The sequence below is a fragment of the Phalacrocorax carbo genome, chromosome 23, assembly GCF_963921805.1.
Source record: "Phalacrocorax carbo chromosome 23, bPhaCar2.1, whole genome shotgun sequence".
Lineage (NCBI taxonomy): Eukaryota > Metazoa > Chordata > Aves > Suliformes > Phalacrocoracidae > Phalacrocorax > Phalacrocorax carbo.
The window spans coordinates 7219360-7243775 of record NC_087535.1 but is presented as its reverse complement, the minus strand read 5'-3'; the positions used below and the strand labels follow the sequence as shown (position 1 = coordinate 7243775).

Here is a 24416-nt window from a genome sequence, read left to right as displayed (position 1 = left end):
ACCTGACTGAGCCGTGCTCGCCCGTGGCGGAGGAGGGCTGATGCTGCCCAGGCGACTTCCATGAGAAACGCTGTATCCTGCTTGAGAGAAGCCAGCAGGGCACTGGCACACCTACTTCCCCCCAAAACCCAAAGTGTTTGTTAGTATAATACCCCCAAAGTATTAGCACTTCAATATCACCATTCTGTGGCAAAGAGGTACTGTAGGAAAACTGTTTTCACTTAAAACCACCTAGAAGCCACAGGTGCCGGGAGCTTGCTGTGCCGTGGCACCTCCCAGGCGACAGCACCCCCACCGTCAGATGCAGCCCAGGCTGCAGCCAGCCACAGCTGCCCGTTATCGATGGTCCTGCGAGGAAATCTGCTTTCTTCCGACATTCCCGAGCGCGCACTGAAGCCTGTTTCCACCCGAATACAGACACGCAGTGTTTTCCTGCTGGGCAGCCTCGGTCCACGCACAGTCCCGACTCCAAACACTTTCTTAAGCGATTTGCACATCTTAAAAATAAAATCCTTTATTGATAATATGAATGTTTAACATGTTTAATGCCATCAGCTATAAAAATGATTAAAGACTTCAGCTTGGTACATTTGGCTTTACAAATTTACAAGTGTTAATGAGTTAATACTAGTGTATACATTTTGCACTTCATTATACTCCATTAGCCAGTGACAAACTCTGCAACAACGTCTGCTTATAACAGATGTGAGTTATAGAAGAAATATTTAGTTGCTTCCACACAGAATCTACATCAACAGTTAAATACTAACTCTAAATGTCTTACTGAATTAGTTGGATCCATTTTGATATCTTGTGCTTAGTTTCTCTCAGAAGATAGGCTACTAGCAAAAATACATTCTTCTGCATACCCCCTTCCCATATTATATTTTAGAAGAAACAGTACTCAGTGCATTTCCTAATAGACTTCATCATAGTATATCTCTCTCTATAGAGCTATTGATAAAGATGGGATAATACCATTTAGGTTAATGTAAAAGCAAAGAAACACATTAAAGCAGTGTATACAAAAGCCTCACTTTTGAATCGGAAGTGATACGCGGGCCAAAATCCATCTGCCCACCAGTTTTTACAATTACTCTCATCAAGAGGAAAAAAATCTGCTGTGGATACTTAAAAGTTTAAAAAAGTAATAAATGTGCTTCCACAAGAGTCGCTGCCCGCTCATCTCCAGGCTGCCTCGTCTCCCTGCTGTCAGTACACAGCCGGTCCCACTGCATGAGGAACAATAGCACATAATACCACAACTTAAAAGGCTATAAAAGGGCTGTAAAAACCTCTTGTTCTAGTCTAAATACCTGGCAGGGCTGTGCGGGAGAGGACGGCAGGGTCACCTCGGACAACAGCCACTTCAAAGCAGCGCAGGAGCTCCGACGTCCTACGCCACCCGGCTCAAAGCCAGAAGGAACCTACCGGGCCATGAGCAGCAGTGCATCCCCCCAGCTGCCGCCGGGACCGTCCCTACAGTAAAGGTGGATGTATTTTATCTAATTAAATATCGAAAACCGACGACGGAGAACGTGCCTCTGGCAGCGGGACGCTGTGCTCTGCGTGACACTGCTGCAGAGGGAAATGCTGAACACGGGCTGACACCGAGCAGCAAGGCCAGTTTCTAAATTTAGGATCAGTTCACATACACCACCTGAGATAATGAACTCGGGCTCTGCTCTCAGCCCCTGCCACTGGTCTGTGGTGCGTTTGGCTTGTATTTCTCGCCGCCGTGACTCAGAAAACCGACCGTGCTGCGCTGCTGAGCGACGGGCAGCGCCCGCAGCACGTCTGCACTGACGACTGCACTTCTTGCAGCAAGTGCTTCTGCACAGGAATCAGGTCCTGCTCCCCTCTTGGGCCCCAATAATTTTTCACACACATGATTTGCCTCAAATGTGGGCAATTGCTAAGTGTTTTTTTTTAAATCTCAACGAATTCCCACATTTTCTTCATATTAGGCAGAACTAGATAAAGGTTTTCCTAATACATTGCGTATTTAGTATGTATGTGTGTGAAACTACTCACACATATATACATATTCAATTATACAACAGTAACGGTTTGGTTCCATATTTGCAGCCAAGGAAAGCCAGCAAGATCCCACAGCTAACTAGGGGGTAGAATCCAGGTCAGGCGGACACAACTGATCGACACGAGGGACAGAATTATTGCTTTTGTTTATGGCAGAAGATCCCATGTTACTGTTGTAAAAAACCTGTATCATATGGACTGGTGATTTTTTTCAAGTAATAGCGAGATCTTTGTCAAGTAATAGCAAGATCCTTTTCTCAGAAGTTCTACACACAACAGTAGAATGCTTGAAGAGCTTGAAAATTCAAGGTGACGCACCAGAAACCAGAGTTCAGCCATTTAAAGCACACAGGCATCTCTGCAGAATGTGTTACAGGAAAGCAAAAAGAACGACACGGACAATAGATACTGAGAGAAAAGTAATCTGGGTTGTATTACAGCTAAATTTTGCCCGAAGACACTTAAGTGTGCTTCCTCCACCAGCTAGGGGCTATGCCCTACAGGAGAGAGCGTGGCTGGCTGCGTCAGTCTGGTGGTCACCTCACATTTGCTAACTTACTCTAGCAAACGGCAAGAATTAAAACCAGTGTTGGTTTCAACATTCAGGACTCACAGAAGAATTTGTTTCTGCAGCTAGATGGTCCCCCTCCTCACCTTTTTCGGAGAATCACATTCATATTGCAGGCTTAGTTCAGGCACTTTTTATAAAATGTTCATCTGGAGTAAAAAGTCTGCAAAAGTTATTTCTGCATAATTTAAAAGTAGCATTTCAGTCCCATTAGAGTTTGAGAGTTAGGTCCCACCACGTGACTGGGGTTCTTGTTCTCTCTAATGATTTGACTGCTACCATGAGACATTTTGAGGCTACTGTATAGCTGTAGTTAAGGTTTCTTCATAAACAAAAATATTTTCCTACCTATTAAAAAAGGAAAAAATATACTAAATGCTTTATACAGACAGAATCTGCTACTATGGAAATAAATAACATGGAGTGGAAAAACAGTGTCTTAGCTGTAGGACGCTAAGCCGTGGAATGTCACATTCACATTTTCTGGAGACTAGCTGCTAGTGGGCAGGAGTATCTCAACGTCTTTGCCGTTTGACACTACAGTATTGTTAGAGCAGCTACTCGCCACGTCCATGGGGGCACCCAGCAAGGGTGCCTGGGAAGAGGTTTTGGTTAGTGGAGTAGGAGCAGCAGGTGACTGAGCGAGGCCGGGCTTCTTTGGAGGAATGGGCGGAGGGTTCCCTCTCTCTGCTCTAGGAATGGTTGGTGACTTAATTCCAGGAGACAGCGGGCTTAGCGGACTGGAAACCTTGACAGGGCTTGGAGAGTGACCAGATTCACTTTTGGGGCTCACGGCATTTGCCAGATTTCGATAGTCCGTGCCAAAAGGTGAGCTGTTAGGGGAGACAGGCTTAATAGGTCCCTGCTGGCTGGTAAATCTGGAAAGGACCTGAGTGACTGTGTTGCGGGCCAACTGCTTGGCGGCAGAGTTATCTGCTAGAGTAGGAGACAAATCCCGTGACGGTGGGCTCTGCAAACCACTTGACTGATGGTCCTGTTCAGCTTGAGACTGAAACTTGTGCCGAGCTGCGTGGAATCGTTGATTGATCCCCACCTGGTAGGACGACTGGTAACCAGGGCTGCTTGCTGATGCTCCCACTAAGCGCTTAGTCAGAACTGGTGAGGAGCAGGGAGAAGGTGTTAGAGAGGAGGCAGCTGTGCCACTGGGAGACAGGGAGGCCCCACTAGAAGAGAGCTGGGACATCAGATGCACCGGTGACTCTGTTCTTACAGGAGAACTTCCATTCTCAACAGTGTTCTCCGAGGCTGCACCAGCAGATTTCTCCTTTTGAGCTTGGCTCTCTGCCGCATTTGTCTGCAGTAGCTCACCACCTGTCTGCATGTCTGTATCACAATGACCATTGGATTTTGCATAGGAATGAGTAGGTGTAGTAGGGCTGGGAAACATGGTGTGGACAGCTTTGCTTGTGCTGGCAGGATTTGCTCGGTCTGCCTGCAGACACTCTGTCTGGCAAGACACAGACTTCGCTGTGGGACTGTCAGTTGCAACACCTCTGGACGTCACCGAGGGGCTTGGCTGCAAAGGCTCGGGAGGACTGTGCTCCTGGCAAGAAGCCTCTAGCTCTTTTAGGGCTTTCTTCAGGCATTCCACCTCTTCTTTGAGTGCTTTAGTACGGTTTTCTTCTCTGTTCAGCTTGGCTTTCAGCTGTTCTCTTTCAATGTCAAACTCTGAGAGCTGCTTTTCTACTTGTGCTTCCATCTGTAAACCCCGCTTCCTCTTGGACGCCAGCTCCTCTTCCAGTTTACTCACCTTACTCTTCTCTTTTTCCAATTTCAAGCTCAATTCTGCTGTCTTCTGCCCCTCTTCAGCTGCTTTGGCCGTGGCTTTCTTGCACTCCACTACAAGCATGGAAGACAGTTGCTTGTGGCGTGCCCTCTCCTCCTCCAACTGGCTTGACAGCTTCTTCTGTTCTTTCTCAAACTTTTTCACTTGGGATTTTTCAAACTCCAACTGGAAGACAAGAACAAAAAAGACTGTAAGGGAACCACAAAATCTCCTGAAGGTAAATGAAGTATAATGCCCTAAAAAGGAACGGGGGTTACTACATATCCTGGAGAAATTACACGGTAAAAGATGGCAATGGCTAAGAAAGGGGTTCCTGCCCCAGGTATCTGCAGGGCAGTCTTGTATGACTCAGGTTGCATGTATTAAGAATTATTACTTACTGGTAGTTTTATCATGTCGGAAATTCAATTGACCTTTAGTGAGATATACGCCCAGCCTGCCGTGCACTGACCAAACCGGCGTTCTGGAGCATCCCACCTCATTCACTACTTTGTCAGTTTGCCTTTTAAAGGCACTTGGATTTTAAAATGCTGTTGTGTGATGTATGTTTAATAAAGTCTACAGCACTTGAGTAACAGAAAACAGTAGCTGAAGTATTTATTATCATCTCTGAATAAGCCCCCCAGGAGATCTTTCATTACTTATTCTGAATCTGAGTACTAGAAAGCCCTATCATCTGTAAGTACAGCCCTGTTCTTGAGAACTTCTCAGATTTTGGGCTGAAGTAAGATTTCAAGGCATTTGATTGCCCATTAATAGCTTTTAGCACTGCTCAGCTACCGAAACACCCCAAAAAGTTACGGTTGTTTTTCGTATCAAAATGATACAAGCTAGGAGCACCTTACAGAGGAGGGAGGTCCCTACTACTCTTTCAACACAAATGTGCAATTAGACATCAGTTCACCACCCAGGAACCCAGGGTTTCCGTGGGCTGGGTAATTACCAGCTAGGGAAGCATACCTGCTGGGTGAGCCGCTCCCGCTCCTTCTCCAGCATGTAGGTGACATCATCCCCCTCCGCCGTGTCCTGGGCGTGCCGCTGCCTCTCTTCCTCCAGGTCCAGTATCACCTGCCAAACAAACATCGGTCACCTTGATGCCCAGGCAGACTTACAAGCTGGCGTAACACAGGGAGATCAGCGCCTTCGCACACAGTCCAAAGCCGAACGACACAGGAGAGCAGCCAGTGCAGCCTCCGGCAGCAGAATCCAACTCAAAATCACATAAAAGCAGCTTCTAGACAAGTTACAATACTACGTTATTATTTGGTATAGTTGAGGCAATTTGCAAAAGAAGTTAGGAAAACCCCACCTTGTGTGTAACTTCATTTTATTATTAAATGGCTAAATTGCACGCTTTCCCCCCAGACTGCAGAATAGCCTTGAGAAGTTCACATTATCCGTCCTTGGTTGCACGGTGCCCGCATCAGAATCTCCTGGCAGGAGCAGCACTACAGAGCCCGGCAGGAGCGGAGGCACTGCCCCAGAGAAGGCGCACCCGGGAGACGCAGGGCACGAACGATCCTCGCTAGGGTTTCAGCAGTAATTCGCATGGAGGCTTCTCCCCCAGTTTCTTACAGGGGATTTGAGGACTGCAGTGCAAAGTTTATTTTAAAGAACATTAATTTGTTCTTCCACTTAAGAACAAGATGAGCTCTTGAAATGAAACTGCCTGCCATAAGGACCCAGTTAAGGAGCTCCTTCAGCTTTAACGCTGAATTACAGGAATAATTGAAATTCTATTAACTCAACAGAAATGCCAGAACACAAACTTCCCAAGAGACTCTGCTGTATCTCATCACCAAAACTCTAGGCTCTTCCAACACATGCTCACCGTGAATTTAGCAGCTCCTCAGTCTTCTTGAAATTTAAGCTTCCAAACAATGCTTAAATATCTTTAAGTACATAAGGAACCTTTCTACAGAAGGAGGCAGGAAGGATTGAATGAGGAGGGTCAAAAATAGCCGATTGTAACAGCATGATTTCGCTAGATACTTGGCTGGAAAGTGAAACGCAGAGCCTGGCTGTCACTCCCAGTGACTTAGGGGACAAACTGAAAACTGAAGATACCCTAAGCATAGCGTCCACATGTGATATAAAAGTCAAGCTGGCTGGTTGCTTACATCATAGTACGGCTTCTGTAACAGAAATGCTTCAGATTATTCACAGGCTGAAAGGAACGTGCTCTATCTTAACCCCATCAAAACAGATTACGGGAAAATAAGGTTTAACCCATGTGCTGATGAGCATCGAAACACAGGGTTTAACTTTGAACCTGTTGGTTAGAAACAGAACTCAACTACTGGTATTTGAGATCTTTGTACATGATTTAGTAAGCTTTAACCAAAGTAAGAGTGACATGTGAAAAAACACAGGATGGCATTGGCTCAGGCCCAGGCACCAGTCACACCCCGAGATCTGACGTTGTAAAAGACAGCTTCTGGACACCAGTGCAACGGCACAGCCCCCCAGTCTGCCACTGACCCGAGTAAAAGCAAAAATCCCAGCTACTTTTGCAGGTGGAAAATAAGTATGTGAAGGGGTTAAGATACAGCGCTGCAATGCAGGTGACTGCAGGGATGCTCCGGAGCGCTCTCCCAGTTGCAATTCCAGTGACGTGTTCTTGGGCAATTATTCCCTGCCCTGACTACATAGGAGGGACAAATACTTTAATGATTTTGATTTGTTTACATTTACTGCAGGACAAACAAACATATAAAAATGTCTTCTTAGAAGCTAACTAGGTAAAGGGAATATGTTGCAGCAGGACTCCAAGAAGCAGAGTTCAGCGGACTCTTGCTTTCAGTCCCGTGCGCAGCTTTGTGCTCCTCTAGTGAACTACGGTTTGCCAGAGGAGCAAACCTCTGGGGAAGCACAGCTTGACACATTGACCAGGCACTTCCTTGGTGTCAATATATGTCAAAGCTATGTATGGAGAAAATAGGTGCTTTATTAAAGAGGCCAAATAGCATGAAAACCAGTTTTGGGCACGCCATACTTTCTCAGGAACGCACAAGGAGGTGCACTCCCGCAAGTGCCTGGTACCAGCTCTTCAACAATCACTGAGAACAAGTCACAAGAGGTACAGTGACGTGTCTGCTGAGAATTCTATCTTCTAGAAATCCTTTCTTACATTTTGGTAAGCACTATACCTCCCAGCTGTGAATGAGGTAGTTCTTTTTATATGTCCTGACAAAAACCACCTTGCATATACTTCAACTTTTGGAACGACCATTACTAAGCTTACCAGCTGCATTCTACTGAGTGAGAAGTTTACACACAGGTGCAAAGCCCTTTCAGTTACCAAAACTCAAGCCATTTAAGTGGTTTTGCTGAAGTTAATGTATTATCAAAATGCAACTATTAACTTCTGCACAGCTTATTTGAAGCAAAACTTACCTTTCTGTGCCTGCTTTCCGCAGCAGCTAGTTGGGATAACATTCTTTCCTGCATATTCTTGCAATGTTTCATCACCACTTTCAAAATAGATAACGGATTGGAGCATACTGGTTGCTTTTCACCGTGATTTCCCTCTTTTAGGGTCTCAAAATCTCTCTGCAAAGCCATTAATGGATCACTGATGTTGTACTTCCCATAGCGTTCTTCAATGAATGTGTCTCTATGCTGGGCCTGCAACACAAAAACAAATTTGCATTTCAATATACTTAAAATAGAAAACTAGCTAAAGAAGAAAGTAATTTTCTACTTGGAGGTAAAGAGATCTTAACACAGACTGAATCATATCCTGTTATCACAGAATTGTAGAATCATTAGGGTTGGAAGAGACCTCTAAGATCATCAAGTCCAATCATCAACCCAACACCACCATGCCTCCTAATAAGAGTATTCTCACAGGAAAAAGCACAAGCGTGTCATCTTAAAAGGCCCTTGGTTAACAGACAAGAAACTGATAGTAATTCAGAAGACAAGAAACTGATAGTAATTCAGAAGACAAGAAACTGATAGTAATTCAGAAGACAAGAAACTGATAGTAATTCAGAAGACAAGAAACTGATAGTAATTCAGAAGACAAGAAACTGATAGTAATTCAGAAGACAAACTGGACAAGTGATCTACCTGCTGAACAGCAGGGCAGTCCGTGCCACCTGTGTGATCCCCAAAGCCCGTCTGGACCTTGCCATTTCTGATCCGATCAGATCACCAAAAACAAGGGGACAAACGCCATGCTTTTCACATACGAGGTGCACACGCTATTCCCCTAATGGCAGACTCCGATCAAGTTAAGGCTATGAAAAGTTAAGTGTATGTTGAGGACAATAATCCTTCTATCACCAGGAGGGATTTTTAAACTCTTAACGTTTAAGGTTTCAGCTAGGCTCCCAGCTAATAAAATCCCTCATTAATACATTTAAAATGGGCAAAAGTTGATGGTCCCTCACTAATAAAGACAATAAAATCTAGAAGGATCAAATATACGTGAGTGAGCCTAGCTCTCGCAGGCTGAATCAGCCCCGCACAGCTGGATGTCCCCCCGCTTCACAGCCGCCCCTAGAAGCCACCTGCTCTCCAGGTAAGACACTTGAGTCTTGGAAAAAATTGCAAAAAACTCTCGCATTTCCACAGCTGGAACATAAGCACATCCATACTACTCACAGGCAGTCTGAAAAGTTGTGGGGGGTTATACGAAGCACGTGCTCAATTAATATCTGACTGTCCCTCCAGTTGAACAATGCCTTTCACCCAAGTGGCCCCAAACAAACTGGAGACAAAGGAAAGTCTTGCTTAAAAACGCAGCATCTCCACGATATATTCAGTCTGCCAATACCCTCATGCCACAGCTACCTGCTCTCTGTGTCCACGACTTACATTCCACAACCGTGCAAAAGGGAAGAAGGTAAGTATGAATTCTTGCTCAACAAAAGATTTAATCATTTACTGCTGTTTCGGTGGAAGAGCGGTTGTGTGGTTGTCAAGATTATGTCATCATCAAAGAATTTCATGTTGAGCAATTAAAGAATTTATTCTCGCAATAGCCTATAAATCTGTAAATTGTTAATAAAATCCTTAATATTCTCATCCAGACTAAACAAAGTTTAGTTTCTCAAGAGCCAAGATAGGAATGATTAGTTTTCTTTTGGTGACACGTAAGAATTAAGGAAACCTCACACATACTAGGCTGTACATTTACAACCGTTAGAATCAGCCATTCCAGCTGGAAATCTGTTTGTCAGGACACCAACAGTCTTATCCTGCTGAATGACTACTGTGAAGCTCTAAAAAGCAAAAGAGAACTTCATAAACACACAGATATTAAATTATTATCTACACGTTTGCCACCATGATAAGAAACCGTATGAAAACAGATATCTACGCAACAAGAGACATAAGAGGGAAAACAGGCCTAGATTCAAGAAGAGCCCTCAGAGCTGACCTATCTTGGCCCCAAGAAACGTAATCATTGACTCCCACCGAAACGGTTACGGGCTAAATGCTGCGCATTTGTGAAAAACCCGTGGCGGTGTTTCATGGTGCGTCACCGACAGCACAACCCCACCACGCAGAGCTGGTGCACCCTGCCTAGAGAGAACACCTTCCACACCTGAGGTTTCAGTTTGATTCATTATAGCCGCGGTAACCGGTCCTTACGAGATAGCTCACCTGTTCTCTTGTAGAGCACACACGCGATTACGCGCCGCTCTGCACAGGCACGCTCTTAGCGAGGCCAGAGGAGGATGCGGGCTTTGCGCGGCACCGGTTACCTGCGGCACCTTTCTCTGAAACGCAAGAGCCCCAGTTCCTCCAACCAAGCTATCACCTTTAAAGTAGTTTAAGTTAAAGCATACTTTAGCACGTTTATCTAGCAAAGCACTGAGTGACCTACAGAGGAAAGCTACGACACCAGCTGCACTTCTCTTGACAGAGCACACGCGTGACATGTTTTTGCCTCGAGAGACCGCTCCAAACAAACGCTGCCTGCATGTTATCAGCCGCGCTTTGGCTTTCTACGTAGGCATTGCTCGCATCTGGGCATCCTCACCAGCGTGAACTGAAAGTAAGCCATTCCAGATTAAACAGAGTAGCTTTTCAGAGTGGTGAAGGGCTCTTAGCACAAGCTCCACAAAGCCCCGACTCTGCTGATGCTGAGAAATGGCATTCAGCTGTCGCAGGGTGGAAAACAAGCTCTCTGCTTTGAATACAGAGCAGAACCGCGCCAGCCTCACTGCGCGCTCCTTCAGAGACCCTTTCAGCTAGCAAGGCTGGCGAACCCCCCGCGGCCGTTACCCACTTCTTACGGGACCGCTTAAGGACAGCTTCTACATGGGAAAGGCTGAGTCTGGCTGAAATGAAAAGACACCTTAGAAGCCGGTATTTATTGGAGCGGTTGTTTTCTGATGTCCCAGCAAACCGTACTGAAAATGCAAACACTTCCCTCGAGCACATGAGAGCGACAGTGACGCTCTGGACACCACCCCACGCACCAGCTGGCTCGGATCTGCTGGGACAGGAGAGCAAACGGCTGTAACTGAGCTTTATAGCTCGGAGGACTGATAGACAATAAAGCTTTGCTTTAGTCAAACAGCTGACGAGATTTTCTGTTCCTGTCTATATTCTAAGATGCAACCATGTCATTAGCACAAAAAAAAAAAAAATAGAAGCCAATCTCTGCTCTCAAAGGCAGAAGTGTATGCATTAGCTTGACAAGAGGTATAAAAAACCCCCAAACAAAATACTTTTCTTTCCATATCTCCTCAATGAGCACGGATATTTGTCCTGTGATACTGGTTTGGGGTTGTATTTTAACCCTTTAACACTCAGAAACACCCCTCCCTCTTTATCACTAATATCCACCAGGAACAGTGGACACCTTTGATCAGTGCTTAAGATATTGTTCTAACTTCACATTAAAAAAAAGAGCGGAAGGAAAAGATCAGCCCTGGAAATGGGAGGGCGGCCCTGGATAATGAGCTGCCCCTGGTTTAATGAATCACAGGAAAAACTACAGGCTTTTTTTTTTTTTTTTTTTTGAGGAGCTGGGAATCTGGTTATTTTGAAGAACTTATAAAAATGACTCAACCAAACCTCACTACAAGTGTGTACAGAATTTCTACGTGACTCAAGCATTAAAAAGTCTGTAAATACAAATTGGGATATTCATCCAGCTGGCCTAACTGCTTTGACAGATGAGCTGCTCTTCCCTTAAACCCAACCCACCCTGGTGCCGGTCACAGAAACACAGGAGAAACCCTTCAGAAGGGCGCCAGTGCTTTAACAGCGCAAGCAAACGGGGGGAGATTTGAAAAGTTTACTTCTGGGCAAGTTCTTTCTAAAAAAAGCTTGAAGATCTGGAATTAAGGTCACACCCACTACCTATAACCTCCGATTTCTTGCGAGTACTAAAGGTGAAAAAAAAGCCATGTTTTTCCTCTGCTCCTTGCAGCTCTGGGCTCTGAACTCTGCTGAATTTACTGGGGTGGTTTATTTCCTGTCTGGGAAAGAACAAGAAGTTCTTCCTTGTTACTTTGAGCAATTAAGTATTCTCCTGAACTAGCGTGACAAACAGATGAGACTATCGTAACATACACCGCTTTCTGAAGTCCAGCTATTCTTCTTTAGCAGCCAGCAGAGCATAAACATTTAATTAAAGTTGTCTAGACTAGGAAAAGTCTTAACCAGGTCATCCTCCACCCACCACATCTAGTTTACAAAAACAAACCCGGTGCTTTGGCATTTGGGCCACCATGCACTTGGAAATGCAAACGCGATTCGCAGGGTGCTGCCCGCGACGCCCCGTGTGCCACGGGACCCACTGAGCAGCCACCTCTGTTGCTACAATAATCGGGAAAGCTCTTCTACAATGAAGCCACAGTGCAATAGTCTATGCAGATTATTTTGCACATGCATTGCGCTGTCGCATACGTGGGTGACTTCTCCCCTGGCTTACGTTCCCCACCACGGCACCTCTTCAGCTCAACTTCTTCTACTAACGCTAGAGGTCACGTATAAACATCTCCCACACTTTTCATTTTGTCCTGTCTGAACTGGGATTCAGCCTTAAATACAGGTTTTGTTCAACTTTCAAGACAGGAGCAACTTGATGATGGAAGAGAAATATTCTATTAATGAGCCCAAAAATCAACTCAGATCTCAAATTGCAGCATCAACCTATTCAAACACATAAATCCAGAGGAAATCAGCTTCAATAATAAGGAAATAAGGTTACAAAAAGCATTGTTAACTTAGGAGTGGAAAATTTACTCTAGAGAAGCAGAGATGACATGCATACAACATCAATTGCGCTTTGAAAGAAGATGCAATCTTCTGCAGCCAGAAGATCCTCTAATTTAATATCTCTATCTGTATTTTCTCAAATATGTGGTCTTCCGCATTTCCTACCATAACACTCAAATCCCAAACGCTACTAAAAGGACTATCTGGCGATTCTAAAGACTGTTAAATTGTCCCCCCCCAACAGGAAAAAAGATAACATTTAATCCTGGGCTGCCTTTAAAAAACAAGGAAGCAGCTATGCACGTTAACTACTCTTAAAACTCCTGGCGATCAGAAGAATTAGGCGTACGCAGAGAGGGCACCACTTTAAACTGGCTGGCTTTTACCTCGAGTGAGGGTAACTGACCAGGGCCAGTCTGTCTGGACAGGGGTAATTCTGATTTTATGGAGCACAAGCAATATCTGACACAACTGAAGAGATGGTTCCTGTGCAGGCAGGCAAAGCAAAGGCTTCACTTTGCTAGGGAAAAGCTACTGGCTCCTCTTGGGATTTCTAGACTGTTTTGGGATGAATGTTTCCCATAATCTATTTTAATCTATTTATGTAATTTTTTTTTATATAAAAGGTTTCCTTTTACTGAAACCTTGTTTAAGAGACAGCATTTTCTCTCTGCCTTCAATAATCTTTACAACTTGTTTTACTGGAACATCAAACAGGGAATTTCCAAGACTTGTTTCAAGTATTTTTTTGGACACAAAGTAGATTATTACTCTCGCCTGTAATTTTAGAGTTTAGGATTTAACCCTCAGCACAACACAAACACACTGTTAATTAACTCTAGCTACCGTGTATGCGGTCTCCAGTAGCCATTTGCAACAGAAGTTCCTCCTTCATGTTGCAGAGAGTGGTATAACCTTTAAATAGCTTCTTACTGCCTTGAACTTCCTTATTAGCTTCCCTCCCCAGAGACAGATATTGGGAATAAAGACAAGCTGAGGTCACAGCAGACGCTGACAGAGGGAAGGGAAACGGGGGTGGGGACCACTTGCTTTGTACAAAAATAAATGTCAAAATGCTGGAGCGGGATTCTGAGCCTGACTTCAGCTCCAGCTCTGAAGCAATGCCTAGCAGAGATCCACACAGCAGAAATTATATTGCTCAGATACAGTATCTGTCTTAATTGCCATCATTATATCAAGTGAACAAACCAGATAGACGAGAGCTACCCAGATTTGCCCACATAAGACCTGTTATCAGCTTTGCAAAATGTAAGAAATTTTCTTGGGAAACATCCAGCAGCACAAAACTGCAACTTCCTTCCCTGGGAACCTTCGGTCTGTAGCACCGACAGCACAGATCCCAGTAGGAACTTGGCCACGCACAGCTCCCAGCACGCTTGTGACGATGGCCCTGGGACTGTACCGTGCTCACGAACTGCACTTTGGTCACCATTAAAACAGGGAGTCTGACGACAGCTGGATGGCTGAGATTCAGAGCTGGAGCCACTCCAGTGGGGAAACCATTCCCACACCTCTCTTCCTCATTCAGGACCTATCTGGGTACCAAGAAGGTTGAGAGAATCAGTGTTTCAAATGATACTGGCAAGCAGTGCTGCTTGAAGCAAGAAATAAACAAAAAATTCCCCAAACTTGCAAGAAAAGCTGTAAGAAAAGCCTGCATTCCAGCGGAACAGTGCCCATGGGAATGCTGCTAGATCTAAGCTGCTTCATAAGCGATGAAAAAGACCATCTTGCCCCATCTGTGAAGGATTTACTAGCATCTGCAGTAAGGTTTTATATTACTGAACTTTTCTCCTATTTAATCAAGAGGTAGACTTTTAGTTTTTGAAACTGCACTGTAAACTTAATTTCTAAATCCATTGACAAGTGAACATTTAGTTTTGCAGTGCATTAATACCACTTTATAGAGTGAATACCTGAATTCAGAAGCAAAGCAATGACTACCAGCTCCCAGTCCTTAACACAAAATATAGTTTCTACTCCGGTGTAAATTGCCTAAGACGATATTAACATAAAATAATATCCCAGAAAGGTGTCTGGTTTTCTAAAAGTAAACAGAACTTATTTCTAATGTATGGAGAATTCTCATTTGAAGAGCAGGGGCAGGGAGCAAAGTGCTGTAACATAGCGAGAGGTATCTATTTAAATATTGAATTGTTTCCAGTCGTGGCGTGCTATTTTAGAAGACTAACCTGCGGTTCACGCACGCGGCCCTTTCTACATGGCAGTAAGGACCACTGAGAATGTAGCCCTCGGTGTTATGCAACGCTGACAGCATCTGGTTTTTTGGATGATTTAAATACAATAACTACAGGAAAAGGAGCACAATAAGAAGTGAGACTTACGGTCTGTTCTGAGAAGAACATTGAGATTTATGTAGTGGACAGGAAGCTACTTTTAGGCAAAAAAAAAAAAGCAAAGCTTTTTTTCAAGGAGGGTTTCAAATAGAGGAAGCAAACTGAAGCACTGGTAAAGAGTATTTTGAATACAGTAGATTTGTTCACTTAATCCTTTGTATTAGTATCTTGTGTTTGAACTGAAGTAAGGCTGCAATTTGAAACAGGCGTCAAAAGTCCCGACCAGGTCTGCTGCAAACGCACAGGGAGAGACGATGGTCCCAGTTAAACACCCACCACTCGACTGGAAACAGTACACCCGAAAAAAAGTAAACCACAGGAAAGAACGGTGAAGGAGAGAAGTCAGCAAGGGCAAGTCACAGTACAGGAGAGGCACCGATCAGAGGTGACCCAGCAACGGCTCTTTATAGCATGGATCTGAGCACCAGGCAAATAGACCTCGGGAGTTAAACCCGTCCTCCCAGCGTGCAGAGGAGGGATGCTGCCACCAGGCAGGGTGCGAAGGGGTACCCGGGCAGAACGCAGTGGCACAGAAGAACGGGTGAAGATCTGGGGAGAAGAGGTGAAGAAAAGGGAGGAAAGCAAAGGAGCAAATGAAGCAGTCTCTGGAAAGCCGGGCTCAGAAGCTCGACTCCGACACAGTGAGAACAGGGCCAGTGCCAGCCAACAAGCGGCCTGGTATCATGGGGGAGAAAACTATTTTAGGCTTTGTCATCTGCACGCATGGATTCTCTCTGCTAAATGCCAGATGCTAAATGCTTTCCTCTTGGCATGCAGGAATATCAATTTTTGCAGACCGCACCATAACCAAATTACAAACCAAGGTACTCTTTCTCTGCAAGTGTTTTTTCTTTCCTATAATGTACCAAAGGATCTGCCTCAAACATCTAGAGAGCTCAGAAGCGTTTAGACCTGAATTAGAAGTCAAGTTAGCACAGGAGGGGAAATGCATTTTTCTTACTATATGGGAAGTAAATAGGCAGAAAAACCTGATTTTTAACCACCGACATCTACGTGTCTAACGTAACTGCTGGAGAAAAACAGCGCCATTGTTCAAGATCGTGCCACCCTCTAACGACGGTCAGGTTCCACTCCGCCTCTTTCCAGCATACGCGGGTGCTTCATATACAACCCTCGCCTCCAAAGCTCTCCGATTGCAGAGGCAGGTTACGCTGCTCGCAACGCTCGGGGAACTCGGAGACAGCTGCGAGCCCACAGTCGGACGATTCCTCTGCGCACGGAACAACCAACACTTCCACCAGCCCCGGGGGTTTCGACCCCTCTCGGTGTAAGTTATGGCTCCATTTATCCAACGCGTGCAAGTCAGACTACGTGCCCTCAGCGTTTCAACCTTTCACTCAGTCTCGAGAAGGCTTTTTGCTCAGGGAAGCGTTTTTATATGTATCAAAATATGAGTAAACAGGTTATCAAGGTGGCTTTTCCTTTAATTACAGTCACACACAATAGAACTATTTCAGCCGGTGAAGCACCGTCAGGCTGTTACCATAGTTACTATCAGTAAACAAAAAGAAAAGCACAGTAAGGCCAGAATGTCTCTTACCATATACTCCAAATAAGTGGACGGAGCAAACCGGGGATTTTCTGCTTCTGAAACTCTGTCCAGCCACCAGGCTAAGTAGTTACATGACTTTTTTTCATCGTTCGCGTATCGAGCAGCCTTCTGCCGGCAGGAAGCCGGGCTTGAGCTGCGGCGCTACGGAACGCGAGTCCCAGTGCGGCTGGAGACCTGCAGCATCCCTCCGCGGGCCAGCTCTGGAGGGGCTTCATCGTCCCGTGCCCAGGAGGCAGGGCTGCGGGTGGCCAAAGGCAGCTCCGATTCAAAGCTTTTACTACCCTTTTCCTACTACCTTCAGCTTTCCTCACACTCTTAAGATGAAATATTACAGAAGAGGGAGAAAAAGCACTAACCTTCGATTAGCTTGGTATTTCATACTACATAATTATCAAGTATAGGTTACAGTTTCATTTAATTTCTTCTCAGACAAATTATGTCAAAGGGTATTCTAACTATATTAATCTCCCCATGCAAGAGGGAACTGCAGGTTAAATTTCAACAGAAGAGATAATTGCTTTCTGTTATTGGAAGGTACACATTAAGAAGCCTTTGGAACGGAGCTGCTGCATTCCTTCCCATCGGTCCCTCTGTGCTCCATTACACACATTTCACACTGCGATACGAAAGCGATGCTTGTTTTGGTAACGCTTTCTGGCCACACAGAATTAGAAAACTGATCCCAGGACAGAGGGGAAATATGCAAGTCTGCTCCAAGAGAGGAGCCAAGCCTTCGCCTCGATCAATAGTTCGGAGAGGGTAACAATATTCCACAAAAAACCTGCCCCCCCCCCAAACCCCCCAACAAAACAACCCCAAAAACCACACCAAAAAACCCACCACTGTCTAAATGCAAAGCCAATTAACACCACACACAGAAGTGTCCCGACTGTTTTGAAGGAGGATCTCCCTCTGTCCTCAAAAAAGGTGTTTGCATTTGGAATGAAGATACAGAAGCTCTCCCTGGAAAACCAAGTCCCCGCAGCTCTCAGGCCTGCGGGCTGCCATTCCTCTTTCGAAATCTCTGGAAGTTTAAACATCATCGGCAGTGACAGGTCAGCCTGAAAAAGCCCTCAATATTCAACCCCGTCGCAACTCGTTTCTTCAAAAATTGACCCTTTCCATCATTCATGCCGCTATTTTTTTCCCAGCTTACCGAGGCTGAGTGTCAACTAAGCATCCTTGCAAAAGCAGCAGCATCACACACGGACTACACATTTTAAAAATATTTTCTAGGCTCAGCATTAGCAGAGCAAAGGGGCCACAGAGTGCCAGAGCCCGCACTGCCTGACCGAGGGCAGCAGCACCACCGAGCCAGCACCGCTCCGGCCAGTTTCCCTGCAGCACAAGCTATCCCCGCAAGACGAGGTTCCACTTGCTCGCCACCGCAAGTGCTCACGCATCCATGACGTCAGCAGCACTGACATGGGTTGAAAGGAGCATTTTTGATGGGTTGCTTTGAGCTGCTATCTGCTTCTCTGGAAGGTTATACTAATGCTTGTGGCAGCAAAGGGGAAGCAGAAGTATCTGAGCACGCAAGTCTGCTCTCGGCAGCAGTGCCAGCTTATATTGGCTTAGTACAACACAGCCACGGATGCGTTTTGCTTAGTGTGACGTTCTTCTCGCTGAAAAACTAATCTGTGATCTTTCCTGGCAAAAGAGCTTCTGCTTTAAGAAGCCCTCCTCACTAAAGGAGAACAAAACCAACAAAGGAAGTCTGACAGACCTTTTACATTTCTCACGATAGCAGAAACTCTTTTTTATCAGAAAGGATGAAAACACATGCATAAAACTGTATTTCGACATTGAAATGCTTCTTGCAGACAGCTTTTATTAAAGAATTTCAAGATGTGGAATGATATACAGCATTTATTGTCTAATACTGCCGATATTAAGATGTGATTCTGAACCAGCAATAAATCTTTGCTTCTGAACTTCACCTTGGGTGCAAGTGCTCCGCAGAACCTGTGGTAGTACTGGTGTCATTTTTGTCTCTTATCATGGTACTTACAACATACCTTTAAGGCTTCTATGACAAGATCCCTTGCTTCTAATTCTCCCTCAAGAATGCTAAACAGCGTCAGTAGTTCTGGTTTGCTGAGTTTTTCCAGATTCATCCTGAAAACCTGAAAAATGGAACACAGTTTACCAGCTATTTCTTTGTACGTTAAAATCAGTATTCCAAGCTATGACATATAATCTCCATTTAACTTCAGCTTCCAGTCCTCTGGACTGCAGATTGCCCGGGGGGAGAAAGGGGAGAATACACAAGGCAGACATTTTCCCTTTAACTTCTGCGACCAGTTGTAGAAGATGCATTTTTCACCTTTTCCCAAGGGGTCACGAACATACGCACACCCAGATGGTGTAGGCAGAGCGAACGGGCTAACGTGACAGTGTAATATTCACCAAGAAGTAGCCAAATCTAATGGCAGAGGGAAAAACATGGATATTGAAAAGCCGTAAGTCACACATCTGGATCACACAGCTGCAAACATCACTGAAACGAGACCAAAGAGCTGTGATGAATGCGGTCCGAACCGGGCCACCTACACCAACCTAACGGTAAAGTTACCGTCTCAGCGCTGCGATACGTTTCCTAGGAATGCCGTTACGCACTGCTAATGGACCAGGCCCAAACCACTTCACAAAAATCAATGCCACAAAAACCACTCTTTTAATGACTATTTTTCCGAACTGTTTCAGTACCACCATCATTTATTAAATATATTTTTACTGCCCACAGAAGAACACAGATCCGTCGTCTGAACTGGATATACAAAAAGCGTTTTTTTCCCCAGCATCTTCAACACTGTCTGGTAATAAACGTCTTTATGACACTATTTTGTTAACAACGGCAATCATTTCATAGACTAAATCCTTGTCTCTCATGCAAATATACCCATCGATGATATAGTCTTGTCCTTTGCGCAACAATTAAATACGCTTTTCCAAGTCCACGTCACACCCATCTTTTGCCACTCCCTGTATCAATCAGAAAATGCTCCAGCATGAAGCAGCTACTCGGAGATACCAAACTCCACTTCATTGGCAAGTGATAAAGGGTTAACTTAACCTTTACTGGAGAAACCTATCCAGCTAAAACATTCACTAAACTCTAATTTTTCTGAAGTCACTGCTACTTTACAACTGATTTGCATAACTGTGCCTTGGAGAATCATGCACAAATGCAAGTTCTGTCTTGTTTATGCCAAAGCAGTTTTCCAGTTGCCGGGAACAGAAAGTTCTGCTTCCAGAGAGGAGTGGGTAGCCTTCATACGGCGAGAGAAATCCGAAATCTGCTTTGTGCCCCCTCTGCTCGGCAGGCAAGCTTCTCATCGTGCAGTCGTGTTCTTGCTTCGCGCAGCCTTTTACATGAAATCCCCAAAAGCAGCAACGTCCCTTACAGCCTCTCCGGGCCAGCCCTACCACTGGCATGGGCTGCCCGGGGGAACGTCAGTGGAAGTGACCACGGCTGCCTGGGGTACCAGGGCTCTTCCAAAACCAGTTTAACTGGACGCCACGGATCTGTCAGCATTGCATGTATGTTCCCTACTGCAGAGCCATTAACATCGGGTCAAGAGGAAAACACGAGTGGAGCGTTTGGTAAACCCGATGCTGTCTGTCCTAACGTCAAAAAGAGACCGATCAAGACTTGACACAAAAGTGTAATTTAGGAAATGCACTATATTGACCCAAATCACATTTCAGGAGGCCAGGGCAGTGTTGGTCAGTGTTTGGCAACACCTACACTTTCAGACCAGCCACAGACCTTTACAGAGTTGTCCAGTACGTGAACCTGACCACCTCCCTCAGCCTCGGCTACGTCTGCCGACAGCTCTGTCGCCACAGGGAGCCTGGCCAGCTGAGATCGCACGGAAGGAGTATGATTTACAACTTGTTCCTCTTATTCAAAATGGGAGAGAGTGCAATAGAAGCAGCGAATTTATGTTAATACATAAATAAGTAGCCATACAGGGTGAGAAAAGAGGTGGCCTGTTTTTAGCCTTTAACGTTTACCACGCTTACGTTGGTACTTAATTCTGAGCTGCATCATTTCCCTGGGCAGGTTTTAAATCTGGAACATCTGAGCGTCTGCTCAGGAGATGCAGAGCTTAATTTCAAAACCATCTCAGTCCTCACTCAGACTAAATTCCCAGGTGCTAAGACTGAATCAGCACTGATGTGAAATAGCAACAACTTTTTTTTTTGCCAGACACTCATCAAGTTTGGTGGCATTATAAGCCAGAAGTAAAAAGGAGAAGTTTTCTTTGAGGTCTTAGAAAAAAGCGCATCTTCCGTTACCCTGGAACAGTAAATTCCGAACATGGACTTTGAATGTGACATCTGTGCTTTTCTCTTAAAAAGAGATGACACGGGAACAGGCAGCTGCATCTCTCCATCAGCTACCGAGCAGCAAGGACAGCTACCAACTGCAGTTTGGTATTTTAAAGCTATTAATCTGGGCTGCAATCGTTCCTATTCTATATTCTAAATACTCCCATTGTGACTTGTACTTCACAGTGTTACAGAAATAACCCCTGCTATTCTTATCGTGCCTCTATGGCTATAGTCTTTAATCAGCTTAATAACATAAACAAACCCTTTCCTAAAATATATAGGTAAAAATACTTAGCGAACTAAAGAGCAGGAGCCAGTTTGCACAGCAATCCTTTATACAACAGGTAACACTAAAGATGTGTAAGTGCTACAGCCTCAGCTTCCTTGTGTGCAGCCTGCTGCTGTAGACGGCCTGTAACTGCTCTGCTTGCACAGGTTATCCCATGCTGCTGAGGCGACAGGCGGCGAGCAGAGGCTACGAATAAAGTCACTGCCCTAAAAAACCCCACTGAATTGCACTTGTAGTCTGCACTGATTTACAGGGAACTTCTTAATGCATCAGAGCACACCTGGCACGTACCTCTCACGCTGAATCTGTAACAATCCCAAGAGCTCCCTTCTGGGGCACTTGGTACCAGGGAGCTGAAAAATGGGAAGAAGCTCTAATCCTTTTACGTTGTTATTTAACAAGAAGCACCTCTGGATCAAAGAGCTAATAAGCACATATCTAAGCTCCTCCTCCCCTGCCCAAATCCGAATCCCTTCCTGGCCCTCCAGCGTCACAGGCTCCTGAGCTGACCTTTCCAAGGCTGCTTTCCGGTTACACGTCCCTCTGCCTCCCCTCGTCCCACTTTTTAATAAAGGATCACACCAACCCTATTCAATTACCCAGTGCTGTCCCTTGCGAACAGTCCCATTCCGCCACACAGATCTGTACTCGCCAGCTGGGGGACCTGACCCATTATTTCAAACCCTTTAACCAAGGGATAAAGTTTCACAGCATTAGAAACAAGATCTAGACATACCCAGGGCACATTACCCCTCTATGCTCAGTGAAAAATCCTGACCAGGCCAATCGTACAGATCGCAAACCGCAAGAACCTCGTTATTTAGTCTGATGGGATAAATATTTTCCCTCGGTCTGAGATAGACCACCATTTTTGGACAACAAGCAAGAGTTCAGAGCATAAACAAAGATAATTACTTATTGCTTGCCTGAAGGTAACTTCCTTTTAGCTGTGCTGTGGACCATTCAAGAGTCTCCTCAGCAGACCCACGCTTACCCTTGACAGAGCTAAAACTCTTCTTTCGAAAGCTATTTCCTAGTATTTAACTGCAATAAACATCACTACCATTTTAAGCGTACGCACAACCATGCAAGCTAACAAACCAGCGTAAGTTATCTTTGGCATGTGCCACTTCAGGAACAGAGATAAGCTCCTAGACCATGGCAGCTCCTCCGCGCACTGAATCACGCTACGATGGTTATGAAACCATCATCAGGGGTTACATTTCGCTGGGGCTCACATACATACAAGCACGAACCAAGTTAACCAGCACTGCCAGCGCAAGGGAACCTCACCCACCGACCGCAGCCAAGGTGTGGGTCACCACGCGGCGGGCGCCAACCGAAGAGCGGCCGGAGCGCACAGCCCGAGGCCCGGACAGGGGACTTTGTCAAGTGGAAGCTTCAAGACATCTGCAAGCACGTGGCTCAAAACTCTTCTACTTTTTAAAAAATATTGCAAAGAACGTAGCTGCTTGTTCATTTTTCTCTCTGAAGAAGGGTATTTCCTTTCATAAGCCATGGTTACAGCTACAACAATGCCTCTATGTCTATAGCCCTGAATCAGCTTCATATTTTATTTTTCCTGTCCCTGAAGAGGAACTGATATTTTCCAGGAGCTTGCACGGACGTAATCGCATTCATATGAGAACCTAAATGGGTAGTTTGAAAACTCCTGATGGACAAGTTTTTGAAAACGCTGCTGCATGTGTGGCGTGATGTTTGAGTTGTTAAGGTAATTACATGATACGTTTATATAATAAAAAATAGCTAACATACGCTTTGTAATCACGCACCCACAGCGCTACCTGGCATTGCATCAGAGCTGTAGGGATCCGGGCTAAAACGAGCAGTGCATCCCACTGCCAGCTCCGCACCGCAGGGCCCGGAGGGGAAGGGGCACCTGCCCCCCAAACCCCCCTCACCCGGTCACTGCTTGAGGCTCTGCCTTGGATGAAGCAGACACACGAAGCTCATGCTCAGAATGTTGCTGGAGCCCTGGAACAACCACCGTGCGGCAACGGGGGCTCCCGGGAAGGGCACTACGACGATCCTCCCCGTCCTCAGGCTCCGGGGCCCCCGGGGCCGCCCCCTCGCCCCCCCGCAGCCCACCCCGGGGAGCACCGTCGTGCCCAGGGGGGCACCGACCGGCCGGGTCACCCCGGGTGAAGGGGCTCCTTCAGCCCCCGCGCACTCACGGAGCCGCGGCGGAGGCGCTGCCCGGCCGGTACCGGCTGCCCGCGCCCTCCCCCCGGGGCCGGCGGAGGGGGCACCTGCACCGAGCGCCCCGGGAGGGGACCCCCGAGCTGCCCGCGCCGGTAGAGCCGCGGCGGACAAAGGGAACGGCGGCACCGGCCGCAGCCCGGGGCGGCCACAGCCGGCCCCACCGTCCACTCCTCCTCGCCCCGCGGCAGCGCCCACCCGCCCGCCGGGCCCGGCCCCGGCCCCGGCCCCGGTCAGCGACGCCGAGCTGCCGGGAACGCCCCCCACCGGGCTCCCGCCGGTAACGCCCCGTCCCGTCCCGTCCCGCCCGGCCGCCCCCGCCCGCAGCCGGGCTCGGCTCGGCCCCGCCACCGCCCCCCTCAGCCTCAGCCCCCGCCGGCCGCGGGCCGCGCCACCCCGCACCTGCCGCGCCCACCCACGGGGACAGCGCCAGGCCCAGCCGCCCAGAGCGGGACCCCACCGCCGCCGTACCAGGAGCCGACGCCGCCCCCGCACCGACCTGGCCCCGTCGCCGCCGCCACTACCGCGCCGCTCCGCTCCCCATCAGCCGCCCCGCCCCTTCGCGCCCGCCTGCTGAGGGACGGCGCCGCCGCCAATCACAACCGCCGCCGGGGGCGCTGTGGCCCAATCCGCCGCGGGGGAGGCGGGGCGAGGGCGTGGGCCGGCCGGCGGCGGCAGAGGCAGCCAATCAGACGGCGGAACCGGGGCGAGGAGGGCGGGGCGGGGGGGTGAAAATCCCTTTTGTTCGCGGCGGCGGCGGCAGAGGGAGCGGGCGGCTGTGATTGGCGCGTCACTTCCGCCGCGGGCGGGGGTGCGGCCGCGGCCCTGGGCGGGGCCCGGTGCCGCCCACCCCGCCCCCGCCCGCTCCTCTCACGCCCCCTCCCGGGCCCGCTCCCCTCACGGCGGCCGGGCCTGAGCTGGCCTCGCCCTCCAGGCTGACGGTTTGCCCATGGGTGTTTTATAATGCTCCTGTTTTATCTGTGAAGGAGTGCTCTAGCGCGTACTGCGTGGTG

The 24416-nt window shown here is 47.0% G+C and overlaps 1 protein-coding gene across 2 annotated transcripts; it reads right to left on the bottom strand.

Annotated features, from left to right (window-relative positions):
- Window positions 1-498: 498 nt before the first annotated feature.
- CTTNBP2NL (CTTNBP2 N-terminal like) lies at window positions 499-24007 on the bottom strand. Of its 2 annotated transcripts, none has more exons than XM_064471874.1 (5): window positions 23903-24007; window positions 18572-18679; window positions 7812-8042; window positions 5376-5483; window positions 499-4580 (listed from the first exon to the last, which is right to left on the bottom strand). In XM_064471874.1, the coding sequence occupies exons 2-5, from the start codon at window positions 18668-18670 to the stop codon at window positions 3099-3101; spliced, it is 1920 nt and encodes a 639-aa protein (XP_064327944.1). In that variant the 5' UTR covers window positions 18671-18679; window positions 23903-24007; the 3' UTR covers window positions 499-3098. The 2 variants fall into 2 exon arrangements, with proteins under 2 accessions (XP_064327944.1, XP_064327945.1); XM_064471875.1 differs by having other exon boundaries at window positions 23875-23966.
- Window positions 24008-24416: the final 409 nt, after the last annotated feature.